The sequence below is a fragment of the Manis pentadactyla genome, chromosome X (assembly GCF_030020395.1).
Source record: "Manis pentadactyla isolate mManPen7 chromosome X, mManPen7.hap1, whole genome shotgun sequence".
Taxonomy (NCBI): Eukaryota; Metazoa; Chordata; class Mammalia; order Pholidota; family Manidae; genus Manis; species Manis pentadactyla.
The window spans coordinates 14,630,211-14,649,381 of NC_080038.1; the positions used below are offsets into that span (position 1 = coordinate 14,630,211).

Consider the following 19,171-nt stretch of genomic DNA (forward strand, 5'->3'; position numbering starts at 1 on the left):
TTGCATATGGTCTATCCTGGAGAATGCTCCTTGTGCATCTGATCACTGATTGCTCGTGGAAACAGCCATTTACTATTATTTTCCATAAATCTGTGGTTTCTTCCCAATACACTGTGGGGTCTTCCTAGCAGTTCACCACTTTTAATAACAACTACTACTGCACTCAGTGGGTGACTCCCCACCTTGCTCTACTCTGCTACCACCCTCTGCCCTAAAACTTACTCTCTTTCCTCATTTTTATCCTCACCATCTCCCAGAGGGAATTAACAAGAGTATTCTCCTTATTTTATAGATTGGGAAACAGTAGGAGGCTTGCCTGAAGTCCCACAGAAACTTTGACGGTGCAGCAGAAGTGGAGTCCGGGGTCTGCCGACACCCATTCTGCCAGCACAAGGCCCCACTGTCACTGAGCTTGGTAGGTCTCCAGGAAAACATAAATGGAACAAGCAGTTCAATCTTCCTCAAACGTGCTTCCTCACACGCACACAGATACACATGCAGGGGAAGTTTCCGGCTGTCCTCTCTTTCCCTTGCTGGTTGGGGACAATGAGGGTGGTCCTCCTGGCACTGCAGCTGGGCCCACTGTTGGCCTGACCATGGGTTAGGGACGTGGGCCATGAAAAGTCCTCATTGGTTCAAGACACAACAGTCCCAGGGCCTCACAAGCACAAAAAGCCGTTAGTCCAAAGACCAGGCTGAGGCTGTGGGTGGCATGGGGGGGACCCGGCTGTGATGACAGAAAACAGGTGTAATTAAAAAGAAAGTGAGTAAACTACAAAAGAAAAGGCCCTTTTCTAGGGCTTTCTACAAGTAAGAATAGCTGCTATCCCAATACAATATGTCTAGTTAATTACCTTTAATTAATCTACCAGCTCTCCACCCAGAACAACCTCCCTTTGGAAAGGAGGATCCCATGTGGGTCTTAGCAAAGGTCAGCCCACCAGATCAGAGGGGTATCCTTTCAGGCCCCCTGGGCAGAGGCTCCGTGTCCTCTTGCCTGGCATGTCGATAAATGGGTCACCGCCTCCAGCCAAAGGCTGGGCCACCCTTAGGGACTTCAGCCACCTCATAAATTCTATGATTCCAGAACTCTAAACCAGCAGGTAGGGGGATTTTCCTCCTAGCCCCACATGCAGGTTCATTACCTGAACTCAAAATGGCAGCCTCTTTCACAAACAGGAGGAGAGAGTGAACAAAGCTCTGCTTTATGTCCATTCAGGGTTTAATGGTATCAAGAAAAGCTAAGATTGCCCCCCCCCATGTTCAATCGCAGCACATAGAGAAGACAATGGGACTGCTGGGATACTGGGATTACTGTTTCATCATGGTTACAGAACCCACCCCTGGGATTCCAGGGTCTCTCCCGCCCCAAGCTCCAGGTACAGTTGGCTTTGCCACCCACTGGGTCCGCCCACCAGGCCCACTTTTCCTGCCAAAGCCCAGCCCAGCCCAGGAAGACACTCGCAGACACAAGGACCCAAGAAACGATCAAGAGAAAAAAATCCCTTTCATCTTGTCACTTGAAAAAATACCAAAAGGACTGGATTTCAAGTTTTTAGTTCAGGAAATGTTCCCCTGCCATCTTCTAACTCATATTTATTTTTGCAGCCATGGGCTTGTGGGACATCGACAGGCATTGCTCACAGCGCCAGCACCACCACCTCAGCTCACTCACTTTAACAGTCCCTGTGCCAGGTAGCATTTGAAGATGATCTCAGAGATGCTTCGACAGCTCCTTGCCCTGCATTTTAAAGTCCAGCACATCCCAAACTGGAGTCCTAACTGGTATTCAGTAAAATGCGGTTCAGCGATAAAGGGAAGCACAATACTGGAGAGCCTGCAACCTGCTAATGTGCTTCTCAGTCTCTAGGAGGGTGTTAGTATGTGCACTGTCCCGGAATTTATTTGTCGAGAGAGCCAGTTTTCTCTTCCTCCGTCTCCTTATCTCTCTCTATCCCTCTTTTGTGGAATATTTTGCAGGGCTATAATTCCATGCAAAACACACTGGGAAATGCTGGCCTGGATTCTAACTGAGCATGCCACACTTGTTGTCCAGTCTCCTCTCTGGTAGATGGAAATATGCAATAGCATCACCTTTAAGAACATGCCTTGTACAATAGCACAGAGAAGACAAGTAGTGACTCTATAGCACCTTACTATGCTGATGGACAGTGACTGTAATGGGGTATGGTGGGGGGGACTTGATAATGGGGGGAATGTAGTAACCACAATGTTGCTCATGTGAAACCTGAGCATAAGATTGTATATCAGTGATACCTTAATTTAAAAAAAGAATATGCCTTGTAGAGGCAAACTTGGGCACACCAAGGTCCAACTAAGTGAGACAGGGACCATGGGCCTAGACAGAGTAGGGTGAGGGCCTCCGGAAAAAACAAAGCAAGATAATCCATTGTGGGATTTGCTTTGGCCTGCTGGGGGGCCCAGCTTGTTTTTCTGACTTTACCCAGGTGCTGCTTTTCTTCCTCCAGCCCTAATCAAGTGATTTGCAACTTGGGCAATGTAGCAAGCAAGCCCAAAACAATGCAGTAAAAACAGGAAGGATTCCATCTTGAAAATAAGATTGCATCTTAAAAACCCACTTAGTTAAAAAGTAATTTTCTTAACAAACAGACATTAACTCAGCCCACCTTGAAAGCAAAGCAGGCAGTCTTGAGTGATATGCTCCCAGACCAGGAAGCTGTTATCCTGGGAGGAAATCACAGCAGTAAAATTATTGTAAACAACCAGGAAGACTAATAAGAAACTTAATGACTCTTCAAAGATAAACATTTTGGGACCACTTAACATGTGTACATCCCTAGCCCTTTGTCTCTCAACTGCCTATAAAACCCCTAGATAACGCACCACCCTGGGACTCTTTTGTCCCCTCCTGGCATGAGCCAGGAGCTCCGTCCTTTTGCTTTATCTCTAAATAAAAGCCTTTGCCTTGTTCTCCTACCTTGAGTGTTTGTGAAGCTCATTCTTCAACTCTGTGAACAAGAACCCCAGCATCATAAGGGCTGGTGGAAAGGCGCAGTGCATACAATGGAATTATGTGGTTGAACTCAGCGCTATCCTCGGAGCCTGGTGTATTGTACAGAGCTTGTACAATTCCAGAATTCTGCCCCACTGAATCATAAACTCCTCTGCAACATGAGGAAACTTCAGGCATTCCCAATCATGTGGATTCTCTGACTTTTAAAAGGAACCTAAGGCTTCGTGCCAGCAACACACACACAAAATAAAAATAGGAAGTCAGATTCACAAGTGGGTTACGAGCTATGCAGTGTTTGGAACTCCGAATGCTTTTTCCCATAGGAAAAAGGTCATAAGTGATTATTAAGCTCCCAGACAAACCCGCCATGTAGCTAAAACACATCTGAAATGTCATCAACTAACAAAAACTGAAAAAATAGTGAAATTGAAGAAGAAACATTTTAGTTTATCAAGACTACTTATGTGGTATAACTTGGGGTGCACCTATGCCCAGGCAGAAGAGGCTGCCTATAGAGAACTGATAAATGATAATAATGAAGCCAACTAAGTCAGCAGGCTTTTTATTTCACTACCTGCTAACAGTTGAAAACAACATCAGTAGCAAAATATTGCTCCTTTGAGGAAAACTGGGCCCAACGAGAAGTGAAGAAGTAGGTAGGGGTATTTGGAGCTATTAAGGGGAGACTTGGCTTACTACAGGGATTTTAGGGTAATTCTTTTTTGTGTCCAAATTAATATCTACACCTGGAGTCATACCTATACGAGTTCTTTTTTGCTTAATGCTTATCAACAATGATTCTGCTCAGTGGGTGGATAACAGATGGAACAAGGATGTGGAAACAGATCCTCTGAATTCAGTGAGCAAATATTAGAAGACAAAAGAAAGGAACTAAAGAGAACATGTGTGTAATGAGAGAAGTCGTGGGTCTAAAATGGAATGGCATGAATTAAGAACACTAAGAGGAACCAAACACATCTTGTACAAGATTCCCTGTAGGAAGAAAGGGGTGGGGGAGTTTCTTAGGAGAGCCACTAGGTGGAGCCACTACCACAAAACCACTTCATGGATAGGTCCTCTGGGTAGACTTGGGTGGAAACCATCAAAAGTGCAGTAGAAGTCTAAATCAACAACTGTTCCATAGGAGACTCATCGCTCTAGTGTTAACACTTTGGAACCTGGACACAGAGATTGAAAGGAAATAAATATAATAGAAGACAAATTTTAAAAACCAATTTCATCAATAACCCATGCATAAAAATGTATAGAAAATATGTGACAGCAACAACCCACCAGAATGGCTTTTTTCTGCCCATTTCACACCACTCTTAGGTCCAAGAGGCAGTACTACTCGGATAAGAAAATGAACAAGGGCAACGTATTCTAACATCAATTACTGGTCCTAACACAGTCTCCCAATAGAACTTGTCACGATGTAGTCAGGGATCAGTTCCTTCAAAAGACCTCTTTATAATCCCTTTACTTGCAAACTTTGGAGAAGAAGGCCCACTGGGAAAACAGGACTATAAATGCAAATACAGAAACAGTCACACAGACATAAATATTATTGAATAACTATATGTTATATCTGCCATCTTGCCAGCTTTATTTTCATCTCCCCATGTGAAAGACCAGCTCAGGTGATAGCCAAGAGTTTCCACAACAGTAAAGCCTTCTCTTAACTCTTACTCTTCTATGTGCTCATAAAAGCCAGCAATTTAGGTAAGATCGACTGGTGATTTGGAAACTTGAAGAAAAATTTGACAAAACATACCACATTTTCAGATTCCTAGTTAACCAGAGCTAATTCACATTTGTATCTCGAAAAGGAAATCTGAAAGGAAAAAAGTCTCACTTCTATAAACAAATCTCCAGATCGCGCATCTACCTGAAACAGCAAAGCACTGGAAAACCAAAGTGGTTGACATTTTCTTTATTAAAGACACTTCTTGCATCCTTTGTTTACAGTTTCATTCCAAACAAAGAGCCCACAGCCTATCAAGATCCAGGCCACTCCCTCTAAGCCAACACGGGAGTTCAGTGCCAACATGTGCACACACACACACACACACACACACACACACACACATCCATATACACACGTACACACACTCAATCATGTTCTAGTGAACAAGCTAATAGATTCCTCGGTTATTGCAAGCAGCCAAGTAAATGCTAAAAAAATGAAAGCCTGAAAAAACGTTTCCCCTTCAGGAGTGACAGGGGAGGGTGAGCACTGTAACCATATCTGTTTAGGGATTGGAAAGACCAGCGTTGAAACTATGAGGATAAAAAAGATGAACATTAGGTAATATTCTTCTGACAGCTACAGGCAGCAGACCAAAATGGAAAGCCCTTCCATGCAGCGAATAGTACGTCCATATTATGTTGAGGGGCATGTATGTATCACCCATCCACACATAAAATGAATTCTGAAGAGTTTCTGCACTAACTTTTAAAGCAACAGTGTGTCACCAGAGGCAGAGCAGCTGTTGGTCCCTCTGTTAAGGAAAACTTTGGAATTAAACTTGTCTGAAGGTCTAAACATATAAGAAATGAGCCCCTGGAGTCACGATCTACGATCAAAGTCATATCCACATAGCAACTCAGAAAGCAACCCTCCCCCATTTTAACTTGAATCTTATCTTGTAGCATCAGTGCTAGACCTGTTACTCTTAACATCTTTTAAACCATCAGATCTCTTGGCATTAATCTCTGGGAGGGGCAGTAAAATGCAAATGCATAACAAACCTTAAATAAAGATGGTAAAAGCAGTTTGTCTTTTGGAAGGCAGATGCCAAAGTAGCAGAGCGACTTAAAAAGGTGATTATAAAATACATTTTATATCAGGAGAGCATAATAATAATAATAATAGCAAAGAATAATAAATGTGCAAAATACAGTGGAGACTTACCAAACACTGAATTCATGATAAACTGGAAATAGAAACAAGGACATATAAAGCCAACCAGAAACCCGCGGAGTGGCTTCACATTCAGAAAGACAGAGGTAAACAGGAGACATATCCCCACCTTGCCATAAAAAAGAGACAAGAAATGTGCAGCACTTTCTTAACATTTCCCATGTGCTACCACCAACTGGAGCTGCTTGCAGGCAGAACTGGCTGGTGCGTTTCTAGTCTTCATATCTGCTGCAGCACCAACCGCAGGGCCAGGCCCAAAGCAGGCATGCAGTAACTGTGGGCTACTGAGGGTTCCTCAGTTCCCACCCAAAAGGGAGGAAGGAACAATGTCCAAAATTAAAGGCAGCCAGTGGGGTTCGGAGCGGCAGCTTCCCCATGAGGTCTGCTGACAGCGCAAAAACTGGGAAACCACAGCCCCAAAACAGACACTGGAAGCCAGCAGGGTATTGATTGAAGCCTGGTATTTAACCGCTCACGTGGATAAAGTTGGTTGGGAAACCCTTCTGAGTGAGGATGAAGCCGAATGATTTTTATTTCATTTTAATTCAAGTAGAAGGGAGTCCATGTTCAAGTGGACAAAAATCCTTGCTTGTTTTCAGGTATGTATTTAGTGTATTTGCTGTTATCTGTCAAACGTCCATTTTGTTCAATTTTGCTTTTAAGCTTGTGGTTTGAATGGTTTTTAAAAACTTCCCCCATACATATATCAATGCTCCAGTTGAGGAGGGCCCATTGTTTTCTTACATGGGTTTAACGATAGAGGAAACAAAAGAATAAATCATTCTCAGAAGGAAACGGATAGCCCTCTTCTGTCTGGTTCTTGAGAATGAGACTTGGCTCCAAGAAAAAATTTCAGATTTTCTAGTGGCAATTTGTCAACATCCTGGAGTCTGGGATAACTTTAAGCTACACAACATCCATGCTCCAAGTTCATATGAAAAATGACTTCTTACTCCTTGGGAAAGACGTGTTTTAAACAGGAAGCTCCTTCACTGTGACTCAGGCAAAGCCCAGAGAAGTGGCCAGGGGTGAGAGCAGACACAACTCTCCTCACAGTGCTAATGCCTGAAATGTATAGGTGATGGCTGCCAAGCCATCTGGAAGACCTGCTCACTCTATTTCAGCCACATCTTTTTGTCAAGTGAAAAGCCCATGAAGTCATTCCAGTACCTCCCTAAATCAACTCTGTAGAAATCCGCAAAGGTTGAAGCTGAAAACTGAAACTAATCAGCCGCCAAACTAATGTTTCCACAGTCCTGGCCTTTTCTCAAGGCTATGAATAGCTTCCTTCAAACCTAGGGTTATCTTTTGACCTTATGCAGGTACTTGGGGAGTATAAACTCTTCCTACACTGCGAGGTACTGGAAACCCATACACCTCGGCCACAAAATGAGGCATGTCCCCCAGTGCAAAAATTGCTGGATACAATTGGGCACACTTCTTCAGCCAGTCTATCTCAAGTTCAGGACCCAGTGAAGTGATTCAATTTCAGACTCACAATAGAAACAGATGACAGTCTTTCTTTATTAAACCAATGCTAAGCCTGTATCAAATGATAATGTAAAGTAAATAGTCATTTCAGCTCTGATGGATAAATTCTATTAATTTCTCACAGGGTCCAAGGCTGAATCACAGGCTATACTACTCTTAAGAAAGATCTTGCTCATGAATCAACACTGGCTGTTACTAAACTCTGAGAGCAACTTCTCTCCATGACAGCAATAGACAAAAAACATCCAAGATATTGGGACAAAGTTTGATGGGAACAAAGGGAAGGAGGAAACCAGTCATTTATGATAACTCATAAAAATTGCAAAATTAGTTGGACGGAAGTGTTTACAAGTAACTAGAATTGTCCCACAGATTTAGCCTCTGATCCTAGTTTTAAGGGAAAAAAAGTGGTTTTTCATTGATTTGGGGTGGGAAAAAAATGTAGCTTTAGAGCTCAGCACAATGAACTATTTATCTGGCCTGACAGGGCCAATCAATCCGCCCTGCTGTTTATTATAAGTAGTAGGATACTGTTAGTCTTGATGGGTGGGGGCAGGGCCAAAGCCAGCAGTGACCCTGGTACACAATGCTCCCCTTCAACTGGAAATTTATGTTTGGCCCAGGTGACCCGGAGGTCAGTGTGAAGCCTGGGATAGAATGAAGTTGGTTTGTTATGTGTTGCATATTTACAGAATGCTTCCATGTACTGAGGTCTCCGAGCCACCAGCAGATTCATTATATAGAATACCTAAGAGTAAAAGGTTGGTCATAATCAGGCTGCTGGCCTAAGATGGAGGCTTAAAACAGGCACATTAAGCCAGTAAGCCACCCCTCTTAATGCCATTTTGTGGCTAACAAAAAATTCCATAGGGGACCTCAAAGGCCAGATTTGTAGTATTAAAGAGACAATTATCTAAAAAGTTTGAGTCCTTGGTTGACTGAAAGTTCTCAGGTAATGTTACCAAACCCCTGTGGATAATCACCTTAATTCCTTAACTGCATTAACTCTTTATCTTGTTAAAATAATTAATTACCTTAATTCACTTATTTACTTCACAAAAACAGGGCTGGCAGGAGAGGCCCTGCGGCTGGTCAATGGTATGCAGTTCCAAGAAGCACTGGGAGGAGTGGGAGGGGCCCGGATTGGCAAGGGGGTGGGGGATGTGGCCTCCAAAGCCAATGAGTGCAGGCCTCAGTTGTTCTGGAATTTATTTGCAAGAATGCAGGAGGCACTTTTGGGGATGACTATAGTTTAACAGCAAAGTACGCTTACTTCTTAAAATGAGAAATCCCCTGCATTGGTAGGATGAGATTTAAAAAAAAAAAACAACAAGAAAGAAAATCTTATAGCTGCTAACCAGAATTGGCTTCCAGCCAATATTTAATCTGAATAATTCAAAAAAGGAAATGTAACCCGGGCAGCTGGAGGGGGTAGGAGAAGGAGCAGGAAGGAAGAGAGACACAAAGCTAATGTCTCAAGCACTGTGATCAATGGACAGTTTATTGGACAAATTCTTATGCTGTCTAAATTTTATGAAAGATTAGCTGTTCTTCCCTGTGGTTATATAAACTTGCCTTCTTTTTTCTTTTTAATGGAACTCTTTGCTAATACATTTCCTGCTCCTGCTTTTGAACAGCTCTATATTTCTCTTTAAGGAAGTAATAAGCCCATAAAAACGTGCAGCTGAAAGCTACCCTCCCGTGGCCACCCAGTGTGCCCCCTGCTTGATCTGCTGGGAGGGCGGTGTCAAGCAGAAACAGGGAATTGAACGTGACCACAGAGGCCCATCTGCAATCTTATATTCTCTCTCCTATCATTTCAGACAATAATGTCCCAAAGGCGGACAGGGGAGAAAAAACAAAGTTCCATCAAGCTGATAACTGAAAACCTACCTGCATTGGGGTCTCAAAAGACAGAAACAAGTGGTTAAAGGTCTCTTGGTTAGATATGTGTATGAGCTCTACCTTTGAACACACTGCCTCCGAAACTGAGAGAGATGAGGTCTGTGTTCGGAGCCTAGCGATCAGAGAAAGATCCTGATAAAGGCTGCCCTTAAATTAAAAAGGGAGCACGGCCTGACACGCACAGCTCAGCCTGCACCACAGCATCCTCTAAAGTCACCTTTCATCCAAAAAAATAGATGCAAAAGCTAAAGCTAAAGTCCTAGAAACACCATCATTTACAAATTCAGTCTATTTTCCCATTGTCAAAAAATTTTTTATTATTTAGAGTCATTGTATCGTCACTTGCTCTGTGTGTGTGCACATCCAAAATTTATACAAAAAAACAAAAGGGCAAACATCACTCAATTCTTCAGCAATTCAAAATTTGATACATTTCACCCAGAAGTTTCCAGTTTGGGTCTGTGTGTGGGGAGGGGCTCTTTCCTTCTCCATACCTCTCTTATTGGTTCTGAGAATTGTTTCAGAAGACAGCAAAGCATTTCCACTGGACGCTTCGTGCATGGGCTTTTCTGGAGCTTTGCTGGAGAGAGGGTCTTTCTTCATCTCTTTCTTGATTTCCTGTAAGGATACATAAAAGGAAAACAAGATTGTAGTTTGAAATTTTAAAATGCCTCTGACTGTTTTAAGCCTCAGGTTTCTGGAAATTAACTATAATGACCTCAACTTGCATAACATAATGTTTGAAAAGCATAATTTTCTATATTTTTGTAGCTTATTTTCCTTAAATTTATTAGGGAAGTGCCTGGTCTTATCAAATGGAATGATGCCCACTATGGTGATGTGACCCTATGTAACTAGCCATTCCAAGTGAGCAGAAAAAGCATGAGTAATATATAAGAGCCACCACACAGCTCTGAGTGACAGCCTGTTCTACTTTTCAAATAATGACTAGCTTTGGCCAACCAGGTCCACCACTCAAAAAACTTCTGGTTTTTATTCTTCCCAAAGGGGTTTAGAAAAGTCTATTTCCAAATCACCATTGTGCTTACAATATGCTAAACCCAAAAGAAGATCATTTCAGTTCATTTACAGTCAGCAAGTTCCTCTGACTTTTTAACTCTTGACAAAGAAAAATATAAGGATAACACACTGAAATAAAGGCTATCATTCTAGGCCAGGGGTCAGCAAACTACAGCCCACCACCAGCTTTCATAACTTAAGTTTCATTACCACACAACCACTTTCACTGAAGTAAGTATTTTCGGTGGCCGCTTTGATGCTGTGACAACAGGGTTGAGGAGCTGGAACCGAGACCAAATCCTAAAACAACTGCCCTTTACAGAAAAAAAAATTTGCTCTAAGTGGTCTTTTATCAAAGCTCCATTAAGACTTGCATTTTTAAAACCTGATGGCTGATACAATTATTTCAAATTACTTTAATGATTTCCATAATTATTTTCAAAAGCATGAATAGCCCCCAAATGATAGTAACTCACAAACTGCAGGTGTACAGCAGGCGGTTCCTGGGCTTGTCTGAACCCATGATCACACTGACTTGGGAAAAAGAGAAAGCGGAGGGGCTAGACCAAGGCATGACCCAAAGCAGGAAGGGCTCACAGATGAGAGAGATGTTCTTTAGAAAGAGCATGGGGCAAGAAATGGGGGTGGGTTCCTCCGTCTATGGAAGGAACATGAAGATGGTAAGTCAGGACAAGGGTCACAATGTGACCTGGGCAGAGGGCAGAGGTGAAAAGAAAAGAAAAAATTCTGTCAAAACATAGCCACTGCCCAGAAGCTTCTCACACACCCAAGTGCTCCTGTATCCAATTCCGTGACTGCTGACGCTGGTCACAATACTCTCACCCTCCCTCCCTCACCAGGGCCCCACAGGAAACCAAGTGCGGCTGGCGCTCTGCTGGGTTGAGAGTTTCAGCGGGTGTCCCAGGCCAACACAGCACAAAGTCGTGCATGCACCTGTGTAGGTACACTGACTCCCACCTCAGCAGCCCCAGCACCTGCTAGGAGAGCAGTCGCTGGAGGTTTCTGCAGCCTCACAGGCAGATGGCACAAGGGGACAATCAGCAAACACTGGCCGGCTGAGCCACATGATGGGATGCTTTCTTGGTGATGGCTGCCAGCCTGCTATGGCTCTAGAAGTAAAGAACACAAGCCACCATGAGGCCTCAGGCTTCAGGGGTAGAACCGTTGCTCAGACCTCCTTTGCCACGGCAGTGAGGATATATGACTGTGCACACACTAATTCCCCACCTGCACCCAACACAATGCAGGCGCACAACATCCAGTTTTGCCAAGGAGTAATTCAGAGAAGTTCAGTGGGTTGTGGGTGACATGGCAAGCATTTGCTTAGCACAAACCGCTAATGTCACACAGTTGGGGAAAGGTGAGGCGAACATTTGAGAGATGGGGGTGGTCACTTGAGAAAGCTTCAGAAGCATGGTTGTCAACAATACCCACACCCCAGGCTTCAGAGCAGCACCCTTGACCTTGGAAGGATGGGTCTGATCAAGCAGGTACCTAAGGCCTGAGAAACCAGCACCAGGAGAGAGGCTGGGTCACAGATCCCAGATTCTGTTGTTCCCCACGATGATTGTTTCAATTTGGCAGATAGAGAAGCCTAAACAATGACCAAATTTCTTTTTTTTTTTTTTTTTTTATAATAATTATTTTTTATTGAAGGGTAGTTGACACACAGTATTACATTACATGAGTTTCAAGTGTACAACACAGTGGTAGAACATTTATATACATAATTCTAGGTTCCAGCTATCACCCTACCAGGCTGTTACAATATCTTGACTATATTCCTTATGCTATACATTACATCCCGGTTACTAATTTATTTTACCATTGGAAGTCTGTCCTTTTTTTTTTTTTTTTTTGTGAGGGCATCTCTCATATTTATTGATCAAATGGTTGTTAACAACAATAAAATTCTGTATAGGGGAGTCAATGCTCAATGCACAATCATTAATCCACCCCAAACCTAATTTTTGTCAGTCTCCAATCTTCTGAGGCATAACAAACAAGTTTTTACATGTAGAACAAATTCTTACATAATGAATAAGTTACATAGTGAACAGTACAAGGGCAGTCATCACAGAAACTTTCGGTTTTGCTCATGCATTATGAACTATAAACAGTCAGTTCAAATATGAATACTGATTTGGTTTTTATACTTGATTTATATGTGGATACCACATTTCTCTCTTTATTATTATTATTTTTAATAAAATGCTGAAGTGGTAGGTAGATACAAGATAAAGGTAGAAAACATAGTTTAGTGTTGTAAGAGAGCACATGTAGATGATCAGGTGTGTGCCTGTAGACTATGTGTTAATCCAAGCTAGACCAGGGCAATAAAACATCCACGTATGCAGAAGATTTCTCTCAGAACAGGGGGGGTGAGGTTCTAAGCCTCACCTCTGTTGATCCCCAATTTCTCACCTGATGGCCCCCCTGCGACTGTGCCTGTCTTAGGTTGTTCCTCCCTTGAGGAATCTTACCCGTCTCTGGCTAACCAGTCATCTTCCGGGGCCATACAGGGAAATGTGAAGTTGGTAAGTGAGAGAGAAGCCTTATTGTTTGAAAAAGTTAGCTTTTTACTTCTTTGCATATTTATGCCCTGTGGCTTCTGTGCCCAGCATTTGTCTTGAGGTATCTTTACCACTTGGAAGAATTATGATACTCGGTAAATTTGATATGAGGCACGAATTCTATTTAAGGGTTGTAATTAGGAAGGAAGAAGAAAAGCTATAGAAGTAGCAGGCGGAAGAAAACATGGGAAGATTGATTATTTCTTTGATATATCTTCTTGTAGAGTAACTTCAGCATGTATAGGTTTTAAGCTACTACTTAAATTGCACACAAACATTAACATAATAGGAGTATAGTTACATAACCAAAGCATATCTGTAATTACCAGTCATCTGCAGTGAAACCAAGAAAACCAGTTAGGCACCTTAGGCATTTGTGAAAACTTATCTATGATATGGTGGATATTGTCCAAATGAACTTGAACAGTCTGAGAGAAATCAGACAAATTAAAACAACCCATTCCTGGGGACTGTTCACATGCCATATGTTCTTTTAACAATAAATAGTTTGTAGTTGTAAGACTTTGGAGCGCTACAATTTGCACTTCTCCAAATTCATGGTTGAGTTCCAACAGTATAGATCCAGTCCAATTTTGTTGTTTTACTGTATGCACAGGCCAGCTTAGATATCTCCTTCCTCATTCCCATGGCAGGTCCAGGAACTGGTGGGATGAGTGCATCTACAGCTGTAGCAGTGCGTGGATCTTTGTTGGGGTTTTTTGATGATCATCTTCTGGCATGAGTCTTCCAGAGGGTGCAGATGTTGGAAGTTCTTTTTCATATCGTATCTTAGTTCATTTTCGGGGTAGCCCAATTAGGCTTTGATCCTCTGTATAAACACAAACAGACCCTTTGCCTACACTTTTATATGCCCTTTATACCCTTGTGTAGAACTCGTTGGAGGTTACCACACAGGAACTGCCCTTTTTTTTTTTTGCTATCACTAATCTACACTTACATGACGAATATTATGTTTACTAGGCTCTCCCCTATACCAGGTCTCCCCTATAAACCCCTTTACAGTCACTGTCCATCAGCATAGCAAAATGTTGTAGAATCACTACTTGCCTTCTCTGTGTTGTACAGCCCTCCCTTTTCTCCTACCCCCCCATGCATGTTAATCTTAATACCCCCCTACTTCTCCCACCCTTGTCCCTCCCTACCCACCCATCCTCCCCAGTCCCTTTCCCTTTGGTACCTGTTAGTCCATTCTTGAGTTCTGTGATTCTGCTGCTGTTTTGTTCCTTCAGTTTTTCCTTTGTTCTTATATTCCACAGATAAGTGAAATCATTTGGTATTTCTCTTTCTCCGCTTGGCTTGTTTCACTGAGCATAATACCCTCCAGCTCCATCCATGTTGCTGCAAATGATTGGATTTGCCCTTTTCTTATAGCTGAGTAGTATTCCATTGTGTATATGTACCACATCTTCTTTATCCATTCATCTATTGATGGACATTTAGGTTGCTTCCAATTCTTGGCTATTGTAAATAGTGCTGCAATAAACATAGGGGTGCATCTGTCTTTCTCAAACTTGATTGCTGCATTCTTAGGGTAAATTCCTAGGAGTGGAATTCCTGGGTCAAATGGTAAGTCTGTTTTGAGCATTTTGATGTACCTCCATACTGCTTTCCACAATGGTTGAACTAACTTACATTCCCACCAGCAGTGTAGGAGGGTTCCCCTTTCTCCACAGCCTCGCCAACATTTGTTGTTGTTTGTCTTTTGGATGGCAGCCATCCTTACTGGTGTGAGGTGATACCTCATTGTAGTTTTGATTTGCATTTCTCTGATAATTAGCGATGTGGAGCATCTTTTCATGTGTCTGTTGGCCATCTGTATTTCTTTTTTGGAGAACTGTCTGTTCAGTTCCTCTGCCCATTTTTTAATTGGGTTATTTGTTTTTTGTTTGTTGAGGCGTGAGAGCTCCTTATATATTCTGGACGTCAAGCCTTTATCGGATGTGTCATTTTCAAATATATTCTCCCATACTGTAGGGATCCTTCTTGTTCTATTGATGGTGTCTTTTGCTGTACAGAAGCTTTTCAGCTTAATATAGTCCCACTTACTCATTTTTGCTGTTGTTTTCCTTGCCCGGGGAGATATGTTCAAGAAGAGGTCACTCATGTTTATGTCTAAGAGGTTTTCGCCTATGTTTTCTTCCAAGAGTTTAATGGTTTCATGGCTTACATTCAGGTCTTTGATCCATTTTGAGTTTACTTTTGTATATGGGGTTAGACAATGGTCCAGTTTCATTCTCCTACATGTAGCTGTCCAGTTTTGCCAGCACCACCTGTTGAAGAGACTGTCATTTCGCCATTGTATGTCCATGGCTCCTTTATCAAATATTAATTGACCATATATGTCTGGGTTAATGTCTGGATTCTCTAGTCTGTTCCATTGGTCTGTGGCTCTGCTCTTGTGCCAGTACCAAATTGTCTTGATTACTATGGCTTTATAGTAGAGCTTGAAGTTGGGGAGTGAGATCCCCCCTACTTTATTCTTCTTTCTCAGGATTGCTTTGGCTATTCGGGGCAATGACCAAATTTCTTAAGTTGCTTCTTAAATGGATGCAGGGAGTAGACAAAATGTAGAATATGCCCTGTGTTCTTCTAGAGAAAGAAGGCACATGGGCATGGCAGTCAGACGCTCTGCCTGCACACCTAGGTTGTGCAGCACCACCCAAAACTCAGCACAGCCCCACCCAACCCCAACATCTTCCCTCCAACCTGCCCCTTGCCTGGGAGAGAGGGGAGCTAGTTTGCTTGACAGCCCAATCACCTATCCACTTAGCGAGGCTGGAAAACTCAATGTGAACCCTCATATCTAACCAGTCACCCAATGGGGCTCTATCTACTCCTCAATCTCTCTGTTTCTCTCCATTCCTCCCATAGTGCCTTAAAAACATGAATACCAGGTCAAGAACTTGAACAGACATTTCTCCAAAAAAGATAAACAAATGGCCAGAAGCACATGACACGCGCTTGCTCACTCTCAGTCATTAGGGAAATGCAAATCAAAACCACAGTGACATACCCCTTCATACCCACTAAGAGAGCTAGAATTTTTTTAAAAAGGAAAACAAGTGTTGATAAGGGTATGGATAAACTGGAACCCTTCTATATTATACAATGTACATGGTGGGAATGTAAAATGATGCAGCTACTGTGGAAAACAGTATGGCAGTTTCTAGAAAAGTTCAACACAGAACTACTATATAACCAAGCGATTCCACTCCTAGGCATATACTCCAAAGAACTGAAAGCAGGGACTCAAAACAGATATTTGTAGGCCAACATTTACTGCAGCATTATTCATAGTAGCCAAAGGCGGAAACAACCTAAGTGCCCATCAACAGATGAATGGATAAACAAGATGTGGTATGTGTACATAGATATTGATACATATATATATAATAGATCATTATTCAGCCTTAAAAAGGAAGAAAGTGTTGATACATGGTACAACATGAATGAGCCCAGAAAAGACGCTAAGTGAAATAGTCTGACACAAAAGGACGTATACTATATGATTCCACTTATATGAGGCACCCAGAGTGAGCAGATGTATACAGACAGGAAGTAGACTGGAGGTCACCAGCAGCTGGAGGAGGGACATGTTTAATGGGACAGAGTTTCTGTTCGGGGTGATGAACAAGTTTTAGAAACAGATGGTGGCAATGGTCGCACAACATTGAATGTAGTTAATGGCACTCAGTTGTACACTGAAAATGGTTCAAATGGCACATTTTATGTTATGTGTATTTTACCACAGTAAAAAAACACATAAATACCAGCTAACATTTGAGTACTTTCCATGGGCCAAAGCCCACGCTAAGAGCTTCACTGGATTGCAGATTTTAACCTACACAACAGCCCAATTCACAGCAGCGCATGCCAAGACACAGAGTACTAAGGAAACCCGCCCAAAGTCAAATAAGTAGGAGCCAGAGTTGGAACCTGAACCATCTGGCTGCAGAGCTCATCTCTTAACCAGTCTTCCCCCGAGTCCTGCCTGGATGACAATAACGTCTCACTGCCTCCAGGCTCTCTCCTCCCAGTTCAGCTTCTGTCCTGCCACAGGGACACTTCCCTAAAACAAATGTCTATTCTTGTCATTCCCTTACTGAAGCCCTTCAGTTACTTCCAAAAGACCACAGGACAAGCTCTTTCATTTAAAAATGTTTCAAATGACACAGCAAGCCACACGTCCCTGCAGATTCCGTGCTGGCTCAAGCTGTCTGACATGCATGTTGACCCCATGGTTCCAATTACGGTGCAAATACAAGTTGGGGAGTGCACTTCCTGAACAACACCTTGACATTCACAGATGTCTGACATCATGGATCCTATCGGTAGGCTCTAAAAATAGGGAATGACACTGGCAGTAATACAATCTTACGTTGGCAAAGGCTTATATAAATTAAAGTGTTTTAGAGGCTACTTTTTTCACTTGCTCTTGTAATTTTTTCAATTACACTATCATTGTGTTATTGAAAAAAATCCCTTATTTTTCCAGACTGATACGTTTTTGCATAGAAGAATCACGAGACTCAGTCAAAGAGGACACAAGACCAGCCAAAGGCCACAAAGCTAGTCAGGGGCAGAGCAGGCCACAGGATCCAACTCTGAGTCTTCTAGGCAGAGCTCTCCCATTCCACCTTTCTCCCGGGAGGAAGCAGGGTCATGACTATAACAGAAGGACTCAAAATCACCCTCCCCTTGGCTCTAATGGGCATCTCCACTTCTCTCCACACCTAAAGAAATGTAACGCGCTGCTTTATCCATAAGCCCACAAGTACTGAGGCCCAAATCCTTCAAGTTCCTTGTGATCCACACAAAAAAACTCTCTGCTGCCGAGGAGGGTGGACTTGGCACTGTAGTACCTCCTGCCTGCCCACCGCCACAGGCCTGCCTGTGCCTGGAGCTCTCCGAGGTTCTGATCCAGATTGTGGGACTCTGGATTTCGTGGGTCTGAGTATTCTTAGCCCCCAACCTTCAATCTCAGATTTCTGACCACTAGGCCTATATTTTTAACCATCTGTTAAGAACCTGGATCCTACTATCCCAGTGGTAGAGGCCACATGCTGGGCCAGAATTGTGGGCCACAGGGGCTTACAGAAATCCACGTGTGCCCACACATGTAAATCAGCAATGAATGTACTTGATTAAAAACACTACAGAATAGTCACAGCGTTGGCAAACCTCTTTAGGAGGTAAAAGAAATACAGTTTCTCTTTCTCTCAAATATCACGCCTTAACTGTGGACACACACGGCGTCTATGGCACAAAGTGAGGCCATCAATAAGATATCGATGCTGCAACAACAGTTGAGCTAGGTCGCAAGGACCACCTAAAGGGAAAGGAGAGCTCACAGCATTCCAGCTTCCCAAAGCACCATGCTGATCAAAACCCAAGAGAGCTCAGCCACATCTGGAGGCCAAAAAGCCCCAATACTGCTACTCAAGCAAATATTCTCTGTGACACATTTAGCAGCATGCAAATGCAGCCTCACTGGGCAAGCATAATTTGTATGCAACTGGAAGCCAGACGAACAGAGTCTGCTTTCTGATAAGCCAAGCCGCCTCGATGAGGCTGGCCGCTGAGCCAAGTCAGCTGTCGCTCTTCCCCTCTCCCTCTCCACCCATTACATACCATACAGGTGCTGGGGGTTTGGCTGGGTTGAACCTTAATTTTCTTTCAATTAACCAAAATACTACACAATAAAACACCAGTGTGGGGCCTTTCCCTCTTCTCATCCTTTATGTCGTCCACCAACCTTGATACAAGTTAAAATACAGTCTTCACAGTAAATGGAGAGAATGATGCTGTGAGTCAACCAACCAAAACTAGCTCTGGCACTGGCACTTACGAGGTGGATGCCCTTGGGGGCAGCGCTGAAAGACTCTCAGCAGCTCTCTTGTCATCTCTAAGAGAAATCTAATGCTAAATGCTTTGTTGGCACCATCACATCGGTGCCTTCAGAATCAAATAGTCAACTGCGGAGTAGTATCCAAATTGAGTATTTATTGCCATTATTAATGTTATCATTAAATAGCAAGTGCTATTAAAAAAGAATCATACCTAAAAACAGCTGAACTTCAGAGTCAGAATAGTGAGTGAAAGACGCCAACTTTTTCATTTTAGAGATAAGTAAACTGAGGTTCAGGGAATTTAAGAAACCTGTGAACAATTACTAGTTAACTACATTTCATTCCTCAAGAACTGATATTTTCTGCACCTATG

The 19,171-nt window shown here is 42.8% G+C and overlaps 1 protein-coding gene across 7 annotated transcripts in view; it reads right to left on the reverse strand.

Moving 5' to 3' along the window:
• The window catches only part of SH3KBP1 (SH3 domain containing kinase binding protein 1), a 315,550-nt gene that overhangs the window by 172,407 nt on the left and 123,972 nt on the right, over positions 1–19,171 (reverse strand). For all 7 annotated transcript variants that reach the window (XM_036912856.2, XM_036912854.2, XM_036912855.2 and 4 more), the window contains one exon: positions 9,809–9,932. In XM_036912856.2, coding sequence (XP_036768751.2) covers positions 9,809–9,932 — 124 coding nt within the window. The remainder of the gene's footprint in view (positions 1–9,808; positions 9,933–19,171) is intronic.